The sequence below is a fragment of the Cyclospora cayetanensis genome, unplaced genomic scaffold (genome assembly GCF_002999335.1).
Source record: "Cyclospora cayetanensis isolate NF1_C8 unplaced genomic scaffold, CcayRef3 CcayRef3_contig_158, whole genome shotgun sequence".
NCBI classification, from domain to species: Eukaryota; Apicomplexa; class Conoidasida; order Eucoccidiorida; family Eimeriidae; genus Cyclospora; species Cyclospora cayetanensis.
This window is the reverse complement of record NW_020312101.1, coordinates 51,287-68,252: the sequence shown is the minus strand read 5'-3', so window position 1 is coordinate 68,252 and position 16,966 is coordinate 51,287. Positions and strand designations below refer to the sequence as shown.

General features: G+C 51.2%; 3 protein-coding genes across 3 annotated transcripts; all 3 read left to right on the top strand.

The window, feature by feature from the left end:
* The first annotated feature begins 134 nt into the window (after positions 1-134).
* On the top strand, positions 135-1,337 carry LOC34618931. The gene is made up of 2 exons (XM_026336973.1): positions 135-402; positions 472-1,337. Exons 1-2 carry the CDS (start codon positions 135-137, stop codon positions 1,335-1,337), a joined length of 1,134 nt encoding a protein of 377 aa, XP_026192758.1.
* Positions 1,338-3,432: 2,095 nt separating this feature from the next.
* On the top strand, positions 3,433-4,536 carry LOC34618929. The gene has a single exon (XM_022732242.1). The coding sequence runs from the start codon at positions 3,433-3,435 to the stop codon at positions 4,534-4,536; it is 1,104 nt and encodes a 367-aa protein (XP_022588258.1).
* Positions 4,537-7,580: 3,044 nt separating this feature from the next.
* On the top strand, positions 7,581-9,603 carry LOC34618927. Its single transcript, XM_026336972.1, has 2 exons — positions 7,581-8,412; positions 8,864-9,603. The coding sequence occupies exons 1-2, from the start codon at positions 7,581-7,583 to the stop codon at positions 9,601-9,603; spliced, it is 1,572 nt and encodes a 523-aa protein (XP_026192757.1).
* The last annotated feature ends 7,363 nt before the right edge of the window (positions 9,604-16,966 follow it).

The following is a 16,966-nucleotide window of genomic DNA, read 5'->3' as shown; positions in this document are numbered from 1 at the left end:
CGGCCCCATCCCGAGACTCCCCCGCGCCAAAGGGAGTTGTAAACCTGTACAGGCCAGGAAACAGATGGCGGACTGGTGCCTAAGCCAAGGGATTTGTTGTGGTTTGTTTTTTTTAGAAGTTGCATGATAAAGCGATGCCTCCTGCGCAACCTGGTGTTATAGAGAGCGCTAGTGGTGCAGCAGCTACCTGCTTTGGCGAAGAGGAGCTATCGCCTTCTTCGACAGCATGCTTCCCCGATCCTCCTCATTTGGACAGGTCCAAGTGTTCAGGAGGTACAGAAGCTGACCAGAAGCACGCCACCGCCCCTCTGCTAGCTGCCGAGGAATTGCGGTGCACGCACTCTGCCTCAAGCGACAGACCGCAAACGGAGTTCGTAGAAGAGGCCGCCCTCTCCTCTGGAGGCTTCCTTTTAGAAGATTCAGAGGAAAAACAGCAGCCAACCGGGCTGCAAGAGCACCAAGAACGAGCAGCCGCAGCTGGCAGGGAAGAGGAAAATGAAACTGAAAAGTCCGCTCCAGAAGTTAAAAGGCACAGAACGGCAACAAGCCCACAGCTAAGATCCGCGTCTGCCAACTTTCGAGCTGCGCACGAGCGCCTGCAATCCACTTTAGACGCAGCCGAGTGCAGCCACCCAGAGCATTCCCTAGACGCTGCACTCGACACCCACCAAACTGCCGCGTTGCATCTGCAAGGAGACTCAGGGTGTCCTTTGGATTCCCAGGAGCTCGCCACCTTGTTCGAAGACTTGGAGGCTGCTGATGAGGGTCGAGATTGCAGTTTTCCAGCATCTCTTCCCGGAGCGAACGGCGGGGGAACAAGGTGCAGCCATCCCCCCGCAGTCCCCGTTGACGCTGCTGCATACACTTCGTTGCTCGGCGGCAGTTTGAGCGGTGCAGGAGCGCGTCGGAGCGAGCAAGCTTCCAAACCCGCCACTTGCTACTCTCAGCAGCAAGCAGCAGCCTTGTTTTGTCTCAGCGAACAGCTGCTCAGACAGGAAGCAGCGGCTGGCCGCCTGACGGTGCGGGAGCAGCCTAACCCCCACAGCAGCTCTTTCAGACCCATGAGGCTGTACGACGCAAAGGAGGTCGAAGATTTAGCAGTGCAGATTTGGGGGTCCCTAGAAGGCGCCCGTGCAGCAAGGGAACGCAGGATTGAAGAGCGCTGGCAGAGAAAGAAAAGGGGAACCGTGCCGCAGCCTTTCACTGCGGCTGCCAAAAGGAAAAGAAAAGGACTTGCCGCAGTGCAGGAGGAACAGGCACAGCTGCAGGCAACTGAGCTTTACGTGTGTAGACAACCGGCCCGGAGAGACACGGAAGCCAAGTGGGAGAAAGTGTGAACCGTGCTTGCTTGTCTCTAATTCGGACTCATTCGATGTGTTATCGCCCTGCGCCCTCTGTACAGGAGACTTTCGATCCCGTAGGGCGCCTGGAATTCACGCAGTTGCGGGGAAAATTGTTTTTGGCACTCGCTTAGGCTGCGTTGCTCAGGTAAAGGGTGCTCGTGGCCTACTTGCACTGCGTCTAAACAGAAATTGTGCTTCTAGCAACGCTCATTATGCAGTTAAAAATACACACACACAGCGTCTGCCGTGTCCAGCGTTTCCGTGGCATTTCCGGAGCACACCTACATTGCTCTTTCGGAGACGGTACTCGCTTTCTAAGGAGAAACGTAGTACGGTATAGGAAGGTCTTAGCGGCACCAGCTATAGGTCGTTTTTAGAGAAGGCCTTTTAACAAGGGAGGCAAGATGCAAACTCGGGAAGGCGTAGAGCAGCGGACGGATACTGCATTGCGCAGTGAACTTTCTTCATAGTCAAACTGCTCAGCCTTTTCCTCTTTGGCGGGCTCCTCCTGCTGGCGGTACTGCAGCAGCACAGGCAAGTAACCCTGGTTCTGCTCGGGATTTATTGTTGAGTTTGTCTTTGGGCTAATATTTTCATGTCGCGGAATCCCCGGGGAAAAGCATTCCATTCCATTTAACGCGTAGGCACCACAGCAGACAGGTACAGATAAGGCATATCACACTGTAGTGTACGTTCGCATAGAGAGGCTTGGTATAGCGAAACAGAACCAAGTGGTTGCTGTTGCGCATTATTCTTCCCCCGCTGCGCTTTAGATACAAAAGGGCCGAGGCACCGTTTCCCAGAACTGTTCGCCGCTGCATCCGCCCTCCGACATTAGGGGCGCAGCCCCCCGGGAGTTGCCATCACAAGTCGAAAGCTACAAAGTTCAACTTGCGCATAAGTAGCACTATGTACGCTATTGGCTTGCGGGCAGAAAAATCAACAAAACTTTGTGTAGCAACACCCCGGGGAACCACAGCAGCTGCAGCACTCCCGTCGCAGCCTAGTGGGTTGTTCAACTTCACAGAGACTGTTGCATTTATTTCGTGAGGTCTGTCTCTGGCGGCCACAGCCACGGCATGCTCGACAGCGGAGTTTACTTCCGCTTACGACTTTTCGTGGAAGACTGATGGCCAGCGGCTTTAGGAGTGAAGAAGGCTAGAGTAACCAATTTTGGATCCGCGCTGTATAATGGTAGTCGAAAAAGACCGCCCATTTCCATCTCGTTGTTTTACGTGGATGCATAGAGGGATAACTCGGGAGTTCAGTGGTCTGGTACTGGCATCGGCGAGTGCATGAGCATCTCGGTTCCTGGTGTTCGCCACGTTTTTGATTTATTGCAAACCCTTCCCATGCGTGCAGCTAAATTTTTAGTGAATGTACTCGTTTGATGAGCCTGATCACAGATTCAACTTTTGTTTTCTCTAGAGTCGCACGAGCAGCCCCCGTCCTCGCAGAATTGTAGCCACAGCTTCCTCTTTCGAATTGGCTGGTTTGTCGTGAAGTAAGTTATCGTCCTCGGTTCCTTCTGAATTCCGTTTGATTTATTGGGCTTTCTTTATTCTCTCATTTGCTGTTATTCCTGCAATTCCCTCCTTGCTGCTCCTCATCCCGCTTGCAGTCGGCAACGCCAGCGGATTGCCGGTTGAGCCGCTTGTGGACGGATGTGGACTCGAAAACCGCCCCGCTCTTAAATTTGGGGCTTCTGTTAACAGACATCGTCACACTGCCTGCTAAAGGCTCCTTTCTTTTCTTGAGCTGCTGCTGTGGTGGAGCTCCCTCGGGAAGGCGGAAGAGAACCAGCGCCGAACGAGGTAGGCAGGGGGAGAGGCATCATCGATATCAATGTTCCCTCTCGGCAGTCCCGCGCAAAGAGCGCAGGGCAGTCTCCTTCTGCTACCTCTTTTCTCAAATTGTGCTTGATCTGCTGGGGCTGCTGCTGCGCTACTTTGCACAGCCTAGGCCACTGCACACATGCGAGCTGCATCTCCTGTCCGCTCTCCAGCCGTCCTCGTCTCTATTTACTCGTTGTCGCCAGCGTCTCGCCTTCGCTACACCACCACTCACCAGGACCAATACATCTGGGGAGATGAGGAGTCATTCCCACACCTCCTGCTGCGGCCGTTTGCATCGTTTCGGTGCGTCTTCTGAACTCGACTCCGAGTCCTCAGCGGTAGATGCTGCCATTGCCGCCCTTCGTGCTGCTGCTCATAACGCACTGGGGAGGAGGAAGAAAGTGCCTAGAAAGGTTGCTGCGGTCCAGTGCGACTTGGAGCCAAAGGCTGAGGAAGCCGCGGAAGAACCCGCAGAATCCTCGCCATCGACAGTGCAGGGTAAGCTGAATATCCGTGGGAATGTTCTCCTCGCAACGGACTGGGACCTTATCGACGACGACGTGCGTTTCGCGCACTATCCCTTACTCTCCCTCGACTGCTGTGGAGCTGACCAGCAACGGCAGCAAAAATACTGGGACCAGCAGCTCAAGCGTAGCCTCCCCCGTCCCTTGTTACGCCTGCAGCAGCGCCCAGATGATCGGGAGCCACGGCAGCTGCAACAGAAGCTGCAACAGAAGCTGCGCAGGGAGCTGCAGCACCAGCAACTACAGCGCATCCCCAAGCACCGAGAAGCATTCCCTGTGCGGCCAAACGACGTGAACCCGGAGGCAGACGATTACCTCAAGAACAGAGTTCGGCAGACTTATGATCATGCCCATTCGCTGCCCCTTCACATCAACGACGACTACTTGAAACTTCATGCCAAGTTGAATCTCAGACGTAGAAAACCGACACCCGGAAGGTATGGCCCCAGCCGACGCTGCTGCTCCCCCGCCGGAGCACGCCCTCTCTCCGTTGGCGTTCCTGTCTGTACATGCCCTCGTGTGTTTCCTGGGCGTTCAAACGGAGGCGATCGCTCCGTTTCTTGCCAGAGGGGTCTCTGGAAAGCTCGTCAGCCCAGCACTGATGGCGTTTCAAACACCATGCAGCCTCTGCGAGAAGGCGTCCCCGTAGTCGCCGGCGGAGGAACTCCCCCCAACATGCACTGTGGAGCTGCGCCTTTGGGGATGTCATCACTTCCTCCTCCGCCACAAGCTTTCTGCGGTGCATTCCATCCGGGGAGCGCCCCTGTGGGGAGCCTTCCCACGGAGGCCGGGTGCTTCCCGCTGCCCCCCTTGCAGTCAGGAATGATCTTTTGATGAGCGAGCCTGAGCTTCGAAGACAAGAGAGGCAGAGGCGTCAAGTCAAGCTTGCCTCAGCGGGCACTGCCGCAGGTGCTGCGTTTCTGCTGCCCGTGATACGCATGCACCCCACTAGCAACTTTTCTTCTTGCAGTAGCAACATGAGAGTGCCGGTATGCCAGACTTTCGTAATCTCTTAGCTTTACGCTTAATAGTGTCCAGTGGAATCACAAAAGGAATATCATAGTGATTTTTAGCGGGCGTTTGCGCTCCAAAGAATCAGAGCGTAGCAATAGAGGGACTTGGCTTTGCTAGCTGGAAGTGGAAGGTGTTAGGGTATTTTGCTGCCGGAACAGCAAGCGAAAGGGCTTGCACCCAAGCGGAATGGCTGCGAATGCGAGAAAGGATGCACTCAAAGGTTTCCATGCCATTTGAATCTGGATTTGAATAGCCAAGGCCAGAGGGTCATTTACACCTGGCCGAATCTGTACGCGCTACTTTATCAAGCCTACTGACGAGGGAGAAGAGGCAGCTCAGAAATCAGACAAACAGACTTACACAGAACAGGTAACACCCAAACATTGGTGATCGTGGCACGTTTCGATGTGCCTGTCCTTTCCTGGAACGGGTAGCACAAGCTTTCCGCGATGTGGTGCTCTGCACGCCGAACAGGAAGAGGCGTTTTCTCTTAGTCCGAATCTCTACGTTGTCGCTGAGAGCGATTCTGCCTAAGACACCGAAGCCGATGCCAGGCACCGTAGGTATTCACACAAAGCGCCTCGTTTGCGGGTTTCTGCTGCTTTTGCAGCAGTTGAAAAAGACCCACACAGTGCACTCGCCCGTCGCATGAGGCTCGCTGGTCGAAAACAACTGCTCTCACAGCACAAAGTCAACAATTTAAATGGTTTTGGCGGCAAAGAAAGAGACATTTGCCCCTAGATCCTTTTAATGTCCCCATGCAGTTCTCCCTTCTGCATCTCTGCGGGACAAACTAGAGTTCCGATAAAGCCCTTAGAGTGATACCTTTCCCGTCTCACCCTAGGGGCTTTTTCGAAACTCGCGTGGTTCAACCAATGACGCCTAGTATACCCGAATCACACAGGAGGCATGTTGACTGTGAATGGCCCCTAGGGCATCATGCTTTCCCGCTGACCAGGCCGGAGACTGATATTCAGAACACCAAGAGAGGTACAACGGGAAAGCAGGCTACCCATAGCACACAAAGAGTGCTATCGTTTTGCGTAGCTCCTGAACACTCTCCCAATCCTTGTTCGCAGGGCCACAGGATATCTCTCTCTCCGGAGGTAGCCGTAACAGGGTGGTATCTCGTGCACTTTGATCCATTCGATATGCCGAACAGCCCTGAGGCAGCAGGTGCCCTGGACTGACTCTCACTCCTTGTGGTAAGCCAAGCCACATACGACCTCCATCAAGATGCCCCAGGCCACCAAAGCAGTGTGAAAGCTTCATTAGAAAGCTCTTGAGTGTTCTCCAAAACCCGCGGTCTCTCTTCTTGCTGTCCTCCCACAGGATTCTTAAACGAGAGGAGAGCCAGGCAGCCAGTGTGTCAAAGGGGCGCCGCGCCTGCTAAGCACTCGGAGCATTCACAGCTTGATGCACATAGCATCTTGCGCACGCTCACACAAACTTCCACCCTAAGTCCCATCGAGCTAACGCCGCTTTGCACTAGATACAATACACAAAGAGCCAGGCATATTATTCAATTCACAAATTCTCAATTAAGTGTGACAACTTTATCGTAAAAATGCCCAAGGTAGGTGAGCTTGCACGGAACCCTCTGTGGTGGTGCGGGAAGTAAGCTCCTGTTGGTTTGTTGTTTGCAAATGACATCTGCTAGATTTCTCTTTGTTTCTAAGAGGGCTCCTACTGTGGAATCTCTCTATGGAAATCTTGGGAGGCGCGCTACAATACAAGGGGATGCTGGGTATTTCCTAAGAGCACCCGCTCCTCCCTTCCTCTGCCCCTCAGGCTTCCACCGTGTAGCGAGGGAGGAAGACAATGGCACTACATGTTGCACTCTCTAATTTCTCCAGGCACCCGCACACAGCTGTTCCGTGCGTACACACGCAGCCAGCCCAGATCCTCTGCCACTCTAGAGCAAGCTCAGCGGCTCGACAAACAAAACACAAGAGCGACAAAATTGGGCGGCAAACATGTCTCTAAATCGTAATTGCTACAACTGTGATGAAGCTGGCCGTGCAAGTGCAGCGCGGCTCACCTCGCAATACAGAGAGACCTGCGTTCTCAACCCAAGGGGTTCATCGAATGACAATCCTCCTCGAAGTATATATATACGCAAACGAGGCCTCTGTATTTTTAAAAGCTACTGCAATTACAATCATATCAAGGCATGCGAGACCGCTTTTCAGAAAATCGGACTGGTAACTCTTATGCCCCCAATATCGGGTACCAACAGCTGCATCTCGCGCTAGTTCGAATTTGCTCGTCACCACCTTTTGTGTACCGGTTTTTGGATGTGTAAACACAGCTTGAATTGAAATCTCTGCATTGCGTCTGATTTTTACTTTAAATATGTGTCAAACATTATTGTCGTTGTGTAGCCACGCCACCAAAAGCACAGGCGCCTCGACGCATGGCACCTCCGGTATCGTCAGTCTCTTTCTTCATTTACTGTGCGCGCTAGCTGAGACACCAAAAGCTTGGCCCTAAATAAACATTAAGTCTTTTGTCATTTCGTGAGATGGACTCGACATGAAATGCCGCAGGCCTCGAGCAATCAGCCCCAAACAACATCCTTTAGGACAGTCGCTGCTCTACTGTACAGGGGACGCGGAGCACCAAATGCGCTGCCATCTTACTCCCTCCTACGTATCAGATTGCGACACACTTGCTTCAGTCTCCCTGTATAACTAGTTGCTTTGCGGCCTGATGATCGTTTAGGGACGTCTTGCAAGACGTCGTCTGCTCCCCACAAGCAGCGAACGGCCCCTCTCCGCCAACGCGGTTAGGGTCATAATTATTCTCTCATCTCCTCCAGACGTGTTTCATCATCATTTCGTGATTTCTTGTCTGTATTTGCTATGAATTTTCATCCGAATTCCCAAGGCCAGGAGGAGTTGTCGGGTAAACTTGTAAGCACCACAAGCTATCACGATTTGGCATCCTCCCTCTGCGGATCTGCGGGGTCAGCCTCTGTACCACGAAAATCGTCGGGATGTGACAACATGACGAGCGCCTCGGCGCACGCTCCGTGCACTCAAGGAAGTGTCGTGTCCAACTACTCAGGAAAGGGGATCGCCACAGCGCAGTCCAAGAGTGGCGGGATGAGCAAGATGGCGCAGGAGGATGGTCGTCGGCAGGTGGATTTGGAGGTTCTGCCTCTAGAGGTCACAAAGGATTCAGACATCCAGTGTTCAAGGAAGCCTTCTCTGTACCTCGTGTTCACGCTGCTCGGCTGCAACTCCCTCATTTGCTGGAACTTCGTGATTCAGACATTGCCATTCATCTTGCTGCAAAAACTCAACAGGCCCGGACTGAACAACCTCTTCCTTGGTATTTTTCAAGTGGCAAACCTCGTAGTGCAGATAGTGCTGATGAGGCTGTCAAAGCCCCGACCCTCGCTCGTGGTATGGGGATCCGTCGGAAGTGGCACGCTCGGACTAATGCTGGCTGCAGCAGTTGCACTAATGCCGCATAAGGACTTGGGAATCATCCAAGACATGGATGCGCATCTCCGCGATCAAAGCGCCTCTCGGACTGTGGCGCCATTAGACTACGCTCAGCAGTGCTTGCTTGGGGTGATGCTGCTCTTGAGCGTCCTCATGGGCTTCTGCCAGGGACTAATTCAGGGCGTTGGCTACACCTTATCGTGCCAAATCGCACCAGGCTATGTGGCCTCTGTTTCTCTAGGTGAGCACAAGGATGGGGAGCGGTGCCACTAGACCGGAACCGACGGAGGCACGCACATGCACATACAGACACACACATACGTACTTCCTTGCATATATGCATACAAAGACGCCTCCCCTTCCCCCCCCCCCCCCCACACACACATCTGATGGCATTCGTCGTTGAAAATGCGATTCTTCGGGAGCGTGGGATGCTGGTGATGATGCCTCCTAGCCACACCTTCCTCGAAGCGCCAAACAGCGTTTTCTGTGCGCTTGTACACTGCAAATCTACCTTTATCGCTCATTTCTGGGTGTGCTGTTGTGTGTGTTGTGATATGTGCGCTTAGGTCAGGGGACTGCGGGACTGCTGGTCTTCTGCATATCGACGATTGCGTGTTTCTTCTTCTTTGACTTGAACACCTCCAACGGCCTGCTTCACTTTTGCTTCATGAGCTTTGGGATCGTTGCTTTCTTTGCTTACACGTTTGCATTCTATTTCCTATTCCGAGCGAGGCATCCCGACGTGGCAGAGAGCCTGGCCCGCGTCAAGCATATTCAGCAGGAGCCGGCGGAAGCGTCCAGCAAGCGGCTGGATTCGCCCCTCACCGAGTCGAAGGAAAGAACTTGGGGATTCCAGCTTTGGGGCCGTAAGGTGTCTCGACAGCAGAGCGGGGACCCTAACGGGAGGCCGAACCGCATGCTATGGATGCGTGTGGCGATGGCTAGCTGGAAAGAACTCCTCCTCGCCGTGTTTCATTTCAGTTATACGTATCATCTGTACCCCAGTGTAGGCCCGTTGGGATGGAACTATTCGTGGACTTTCCCGAATCAGATTGTGGTGTTGTACGGCATGTGGTTCCTGTTTGAAACGATCGGAAGAGCCTCACCCGATTTAGGATGGATTAAGGGTCTTGGCTGGCTGAGACCGTCCCGCAAGGCGTATGCTCCAATCAGCCTGAGTACCTTGGTGTTCTTGGTGCCTTTCCTCTTGGGGTATCTGTGCAAGCCCGGCAGCTTTTTCACTGATCCGATATGGTATGTGTTCGTGATCGTTGGTTTTGCCTTTTGCCATGGGTGGATCGGCACGCTTGCCTTTTTCTACGCCTGCAATGCTGTTGATGATCCAAGGGAGCGCATGGTCGCGGGGCCGCTCACCGTCTTGTCCGTCGGGTTCGGCTGCGTCGTTGGATTCCTAACGTCCCTTGCTTACTGATGGGGAGATGCAAAGGCTTGCTCTGCGACTTGTGGCAATGAAGGGTGTGGCCGCCTGGGCTGCACTATGCATGTATTATCGAAATGTTGTACTTTAGTTAGAATTGTTCCTCAATCAGTTTAGGCTGCTAGCTAGCATGTAATTTTCTTGAGAGCAGAAGCACCTCATCACATTTGAAATCAATGTTGGTGCTTTGCGCCAGATTCGTTGTGCAATTAGCTGTGAATGCGCATACAGCAGGATGCAGGAACGCGCATCCTCGTTGCTCTTTTCCCCTCATGCCAGAAACCTGGGTGAAAGGGTAGGAGGGGAAGCTTTTCCGTAGTGACGCTTGATAACTTTCTGTTAGGTTTTATAGTGTTTTGGGGCCATATGTGTTGTGTCCCCCTGTGAAGAGCGTAGGAGAGCTACAGTTAATGGCACTGCATAGTTAGGCGCTGCTTAAGCTTTTGCTTTCTGCGAAGTCTTATAGTAGTTTGGGGCTATAAGTGTCCCCCAATGGAGAACGTAAGAGGATAGCTACATCTGGTAGGATCATACTTTTTCATGTGGTTGTTCCCCACTTTCCCACTTGTTGAGGATGCAGTGGGATGTCACGTTTCCTCACTGTTGTTTGATTTCGATCAAGTCATGTGCAATATTTTGTAAGGTGATTTGATTTGGCATCATTAGCACAGTCCGTAGGGCTCGGTTTTACTGAAGCGCGGCAGACTACGAAGGTTTTCAAGGGGTTTACAGTTGAACACTACTCCAATCTGTATGGAGTGATATAATCGCTATTCATGACTTGTGAGTTGGACCCGATACAATCCTAGATATGTCATGAAAGACAGAATGGCAGGCGCCATGCGATCGAGTTCTCATGCGAGTGGCGCAGCAGAGCAGTATGGATAAATGGGACTGAGCATGGGTTCATCCTACTGGCTTTAGGCTGACCTCTGAAATGACTGGGAAAAATTTTGGCCGAGGAGCAGCGGGAACGGGCAAGTATGGACCAGCAGGAAGCAGGCTGGCCATTTCCTGGTCGTCCAGCGCACCGAGTTGAGCTTATTCGTGGTTTAACTTCGAATTATGTCTTACGATATCGGAAATCCCTCGAAGCAAGGAGAAGGGACTGGGCACTAGGCAAGTGGTTTGTTGAAAGGAGGTAGAGTCCAGAAATTGACCCGCGCCTTTGGGCAGTTGGTGCCGAAAAAGGATAGGAGGATGCTCATGTGTGTTAAATTTGAACCCACACACAAGATCAGTGTGAAGCGGAAGTTTTGATTCCTCAGGCTGAAGCATTGCTTGTAGAGTCATATGGTTCAACGGGCTACTGAACGTTTGATTTCACAGAAGCCTGCATACAGAATCCCGTACACCCAGGTGACAGGCATGAGACGGAATTCCACACTGCCACACCAGAGTTTTGGAGTATTTAAATGCCGCAGCTGAACTGCAACATCAGGCTAATCGGCATTTTTATCAGAATATCGAGGAGAGCTGGATGAGTTCTCCGTGGATGACTTCTTAGGCCTCAGCCGAAACGTTAAAAAGCACCTATAACACTAACCCCGAGTGATTAACCTGTTGCGAGATAAGCGATGATATGTGAGGGCAGACAACTATGCGTTTTCCATGAAAACGATTATGCTTTGGGGATTTGTGTTTCGGCTGCAGGAGCTGAACCAGTTCCGGCACAAATGAGGCAAATAATGTGTGGTCTTTATTCTTCAACACCAAGAGGAACGCTCAGATGTTATATTGCATTGCACCTTTCTACCAACACTTCATACCTCTACCTCCCCGGAAAGCTGCTCCTTTGAGTAATGTTCCTCAGAAACCTCAGTCTATGCTTTGAACATGCTGATGTCGCAGCAACTAAGCTTTTTGGCCGCCTTGCTACACCTCCGGTATTCGTGCAAACCGATGATATTGAGATAGCAATGGGTACTCTCCTTTTCTAATAGGCCATGCATCCTTCAAAGCATCAGGTTATTACTGATAACCCTCACTTCACTGAATCGGAAGAGTGATGCCTTGTATAGGAAGCAGAAATCTGAGGGTCTTGATGAGAAGCAAAATGCTGCTGGCACTATTTATCTGGACGAAGCTTTACTATCGACACTAACCAGAGGTCCTTAGTGCGCTTTTTTGGACAGTTCCCAAGATTTGATGATCCTACAGTGGTTCTATGGACTGGGTGCCTCTGCACTACGATTCCACAGTGATGCATATAAAACGCATCACCAGAGTGGTCGCCGACGAGTTTTCGCAGCGCCCAAGCAATTTACAACGACCGCTTTTTAATAATAACTAACGGTTTCTATCAAAACTGCTTGTGTCCTATGCTGACGACACCTATGGAACCGCTACTGTAGGCCAAAGAGCCAACCACCACCACTCAACGAAAGGACTTTCCAGGATTTAGAACAAAGGGAAGATCCCGTCACGCATTCACTCAATCTGTACTTGGCAGTGCCGTTTCGCCAGAAGTACATGATCTTGTTCTTTTGGAACGTAGTGGGTTCCACGGAGTGAAAAATTCCAACGTTCTATCTGGCATCCTGGCTGCAGCCCTCGGCAGAGGAGGATGCCCTTACATGCCCAGATTGTCTACCGCCGAATCTGCGCAATTCTTCAAAGCTCGGCAGTTTACTGCAGCTGAAGGAATTTGGCCTAATCTCACCGTGGAATTTATTAGTGGGACGACGGGGACAAGGGTCTGTATAGGGTCTACTTCGTTGTCAACAGTCAGCAAGTTTGCCCATTCCATCCTTGCTTTAGCTGTGTCACGGCGCAAAGACCCGCTCACTTAAACTTATTGCATTTGTGTAAGTTTGTAGAATCCCCTAGGAGTATCACTACAGATGGGAAATTAGAGTTTGTTATGCCCTCTGGGGTGCCGTTGTGACCCACCAACAAGTTGCCTTGCTCGTGAAAACTGCGAAACATTCTGAGGCAGAATTGCAGACAGAGCACACTGAGCTCGCCCTTTTGCAGTAGCTCTAACTGTGCTTTTTACACACGTCCAATTGTTTAGCTTTAACTTCTTTCTTCGTCTCATCGGGGTTATACAACAGGGCACTCGCCTGCAGTCGCCTTCCGGTGGCTCGCCCACATTCCTGGTCTACTCCGAAGTGTCCCTCACCAGTTCGGGCCTAGACCTGGTGTTCTACGGTTAGCAGCTTCCCTTTGCACCTGAGGGATTCACAAAGCAGCTGGCTAGTATAGATGGGTGTATGCGCGAAACTCAAGAGTGACACGCGCAGAGCTACGACAAGCTGCGAGAGCTAATCTTTTCGAGCCGCGATCGTTGGTCCTAGCATATCGATGGGCTTTACGGGGTAAGCCAGAATGTGACCTTGTGGATACTTTTGCAAACAGGTGGCTAGGACCATTTCCCACCTTCTCGGCAACCTATGCTCTTTCCTGCTCGAGCGGTACCCCAAAAGTTGAACATGTCACAAAGCTAGCAGTATTAGATTCTCAAAGTAGCTTCAAAACGTCCAGAATCAGTTCCAGACTTTTGACCCTTAGGCAAGTAACTCTGGTGAGGGGGTAGAGAATCAACAGGGAGCGGTGGGCTGCTGGATTCTATAGTCTTCGAGCCCAGCGCATGCACAAGAAGTTTATGATGAAATGGGGTGAGTAGTACCGACCAGAGAGGCTGAGTGAAGAGGGGCTTATGGCTTTGCTGTCATTGGAAGGACCAGCTCTTCTGATTGGTTCACAACGCTGATTGCCATGAACAGTATACCTCGCATGTCTTGGTAATCGTCCTTCCTCAGCGTATGTTCTGCCTCTAAAACTGTTTTAGTCTATGTACGCTGTTTGAGGCATTCCCAATTGGTTTGCTAAGTACTCTGCACTTATACTTATGCTCTGGCTCTCCCCAGTATAATGCCTACATTTTTCCTCATGCCTCTTGTGACTTTAAAATAGACCATGATGGGTGCATCAACTGCACTGCCATGCAAAGTGCTGGAGTTGGCAGGAACTGCTGCTCTGGTGTGCATTTTGATTCTCTTGACACAATAATCTTGTCTTCTTTTTCTCATAACAGGAGGCTCACACATTGCAGCGCTGCGACGCCAGCGAGTCAACAAGCTCCAGAGGGCGAGTTTATTAGGTCCTTCGTTAGTTAATAACTGGTGTGTGTGTGTGTGTGTGTGTGTGTGTGTGTGTGTGTGTGTGTGTGTGTGTGTGTGTGTGTGTGTGTGTCTTTTCTCCAACTTCTCAACCGGATGTTTCGCACGTTTCATTTAGCATCTGTAGTGCTTTCGCGTTTCTGCATATTTGGAGAATGCCGACCGGGATGAAGCACTTCTGCTGTCCTGCACGCAGTTAGTATCCAGGTCCGGGTGCTGCCCCACGTGGGCATGTGTTTTGAAATGGACGGGGGAAAGTGGTGTAGCACGATAAGCTGCACTGTCACCTTTCTACCACGAATTCACACTTCTGCTGACTCTTCCATACTCGCCCATTCCCGCTGCTCGTAGGCTAAGTTTTCCTTCGAGTTTCCCAGTAATGATACCGGGCAAAAGCCAACAAGACGGAAAGCATGCTGAGTCTCGGTTTTTCATGCTGCTCTGCTGCGCCGCTCACATGAAGACTCTGCTCTACCTCTTCAAGGCATCTTTCTACCGCGTTTCCCGTGGGTGAATCGAGCGTTGTTGACAGTACCACGAGTTGCTTCTTCTTAGCGCTCTCTAAAATCTGAACATCACGATGCGGAACTGTAGCCCCATGTGCGCATTTCATTTTGCCTCCCATGGTACACTTGGAATTGTATCTGGTGCAACTCACAAGTTGTGAAAAGCGATTATATCTCTCCATGCAGATTTGGAATGGCATTAAACTGTAAAACTTTTGAGAATCCTTTTATTCTGCCTCGCGTCAGTAAAACTGAGTCCTATGGACTGTGCCAACGAATGAACAGGCAAATTGCAACGCTGAACCGTCTTCTCGTATCACATATCCACTCCATATTCAATGCCTAGCGACGAAAGCAGTTTTCGATCATTTGTGCATTCTTGCGTCGTCCATCTTTGGCCCTTGGGGAGGCAGTAACTGCGGAAGTATTCTCCGTGACCCCTTCATTGAGACCGAAGCCTGCGTGGGAGCTATGAGCCCTCTTCGTTTGCCAGGAATACTATGTCCGCTTAAGTCAGTCCCGCTGCTCAAGTTCTTTGGCTTTTGCATGCTCCTGCAGTCTAGGGATATGCGGCACAATACCCCGCAATCACAGCAGAGGCGAGGTTAAGGCTAATGGGAGCTGCCTAGGATTGCGGGTTCCTCTGGATCTCTTCTTTTAGCATTATACTGTAGATCATGCCCGGTTCACCCAGACCTGTCATTCCTGAATTTCGGATCCCGATAGGGTCCTCTTTTCTTGCCAAACAGGAAATTGCGCTTGTTCGCGTCAAATACTCAAGAGTAGTCCATCACTTGCGGAAGCTTTTCGATCTGCTGCTTCTTCGTGCGTCGCTGCCCAACCTGCGGCCACTTGACCTTATGCTTTGCATTGACCTGGGAAATCCACTGACAAATCAAGTGTTCATCCACTTTATAGCTTTTGCGAATCAATATCTCATAGATTCCAGTATAGCGACTTCTTGATGACTTCATCTTCTTTAGCTTTTTCAGTTCCTCAAAAGCTTGCCATTCTGCCAACCTTGGCATGTACAAATAAGTCAGGTTTGGGCTGAAGGCTGGAGCTGCAAATTTCCCTGCAGGCACACGATTCGCTTTACACATGTAGAGCCACCATCGACGTGCTTATTCTTTCGCGAACCATGCGCAATGGGGGCTCGTTTATGTTTATCTGGGGGTAGTGAGCGAGGTACGCCATTAACCGTCATGAAATTTCCGAGGACTTGCCCTCCTAACGGCCCGCACTCTTCTTGGGTCTGCATATATTCATCGACGCATCCATTAAAAATATATGGGTAGACAAGTGATGCCCTTCCATTCGGAGCCGCTGTGTTGACATGTATGGCTGAGCCGCTCCCCCCCGCCGCGGCAGGGTTGGCCCACAGGTAACTTCTATTGCGGGAGTTTTTCCAATCCCAGACTGTTGCCGTAAATATCCTAACTTTCAAGTCGACAAATTACTCGACCGAAGACAGACAACTGCTCTAAGAAGCCTAAACTCGTGCTGTCGGTAGGCCTGATATCCCACTCCATCCACAGTCAGTGGATGAGGGGGGAGGAGCTGCATCAAGCCATGCGATGCACTCAAATGTAAGGCTTTGTCTACGGTGCCGTTATGAAGGAACTTCACTAATTACCAACTTGAACACAAGCTGCTCAGTACTCTCTCAAAAGCGCTCCAGTCTCTTCCTGCTTTCGCTAGTCAAGGTTCTGATATGGAGGGAAAGGAGCAGCTAGGGCGCGCTTTAATGCACCCGTCAGACACTGTGAACATTCACAGCAGGTTGCACATAGCATTTAGTGCACATGCACACAACATCGCGTCTTGTGTCGAGCTAACAGTGCACAGTAACAAGCAAGACATAAAAGGGAACCAAGAAATCAAACATGCTCTAATTCTTGAGCAAATACAAGCAATGAATACGAACGCGCCCACCACCTAGCAAGCTGTCGCTTCGCTACTTACGACAGGACACGAAGCCGAAGGAATACAGCGCGTGATGGGGTGCGGAATCAGGCAGCCACATCAATGCAAGATCTAAATAGAATGGCCAGAGAGCGGATGGTGATTTGTACACCTTGTTTGCTGAATTGTAGGGCAGCCCGTTCTACGGAGTCGCACACTACGAGAAACTCCTCTTACACGGATTCACATCTGGCTTGTTCGATGTTCGCTTGCCCTAGCGCCTAAACAACCCGAATTTGAATGCGCTGGTTTCCTCTGGACACGCGCTCGTAAGCTAACGAATCTGCCCGCCACCATTGCTGTCTCCGGTGCAGTAACAGGCACTCATACGTGTCTTGCCGGTAACTCACAGCCAGAAATGTGTCGCAGCCCCTACGTCCCAATATGAGAAAAATGGATTTGTACGTTTCTGGATTGCGTGCCTCTCATCCCTCTGCACGCTACAATCCTCGCGTGCTGCAACGAGTCGTGGCGGACAAAACCCGAATGGTGTTTTGAGCTGTGGAAAAGAACAAGGATAATGACTACCCACAGAAAAAGGGAAGCGGCTACGACGGATACGCGGCTTGATTGCCCATCTTATGTTAATCCGTCCCAGCCATTTAATCCAAACGCACCCACAGAAGCACAGTGATTGCACAGCAGTCTTCCCTTGCAATGTGTTGCTTAGTAACAGACCCGCCAAGCATAGAAAATGAGAGTTAATATCATGGTTAGGCCCCTGTCTTTGCGTTTTGCGAGCATTCTCCCTACTCCCCATCG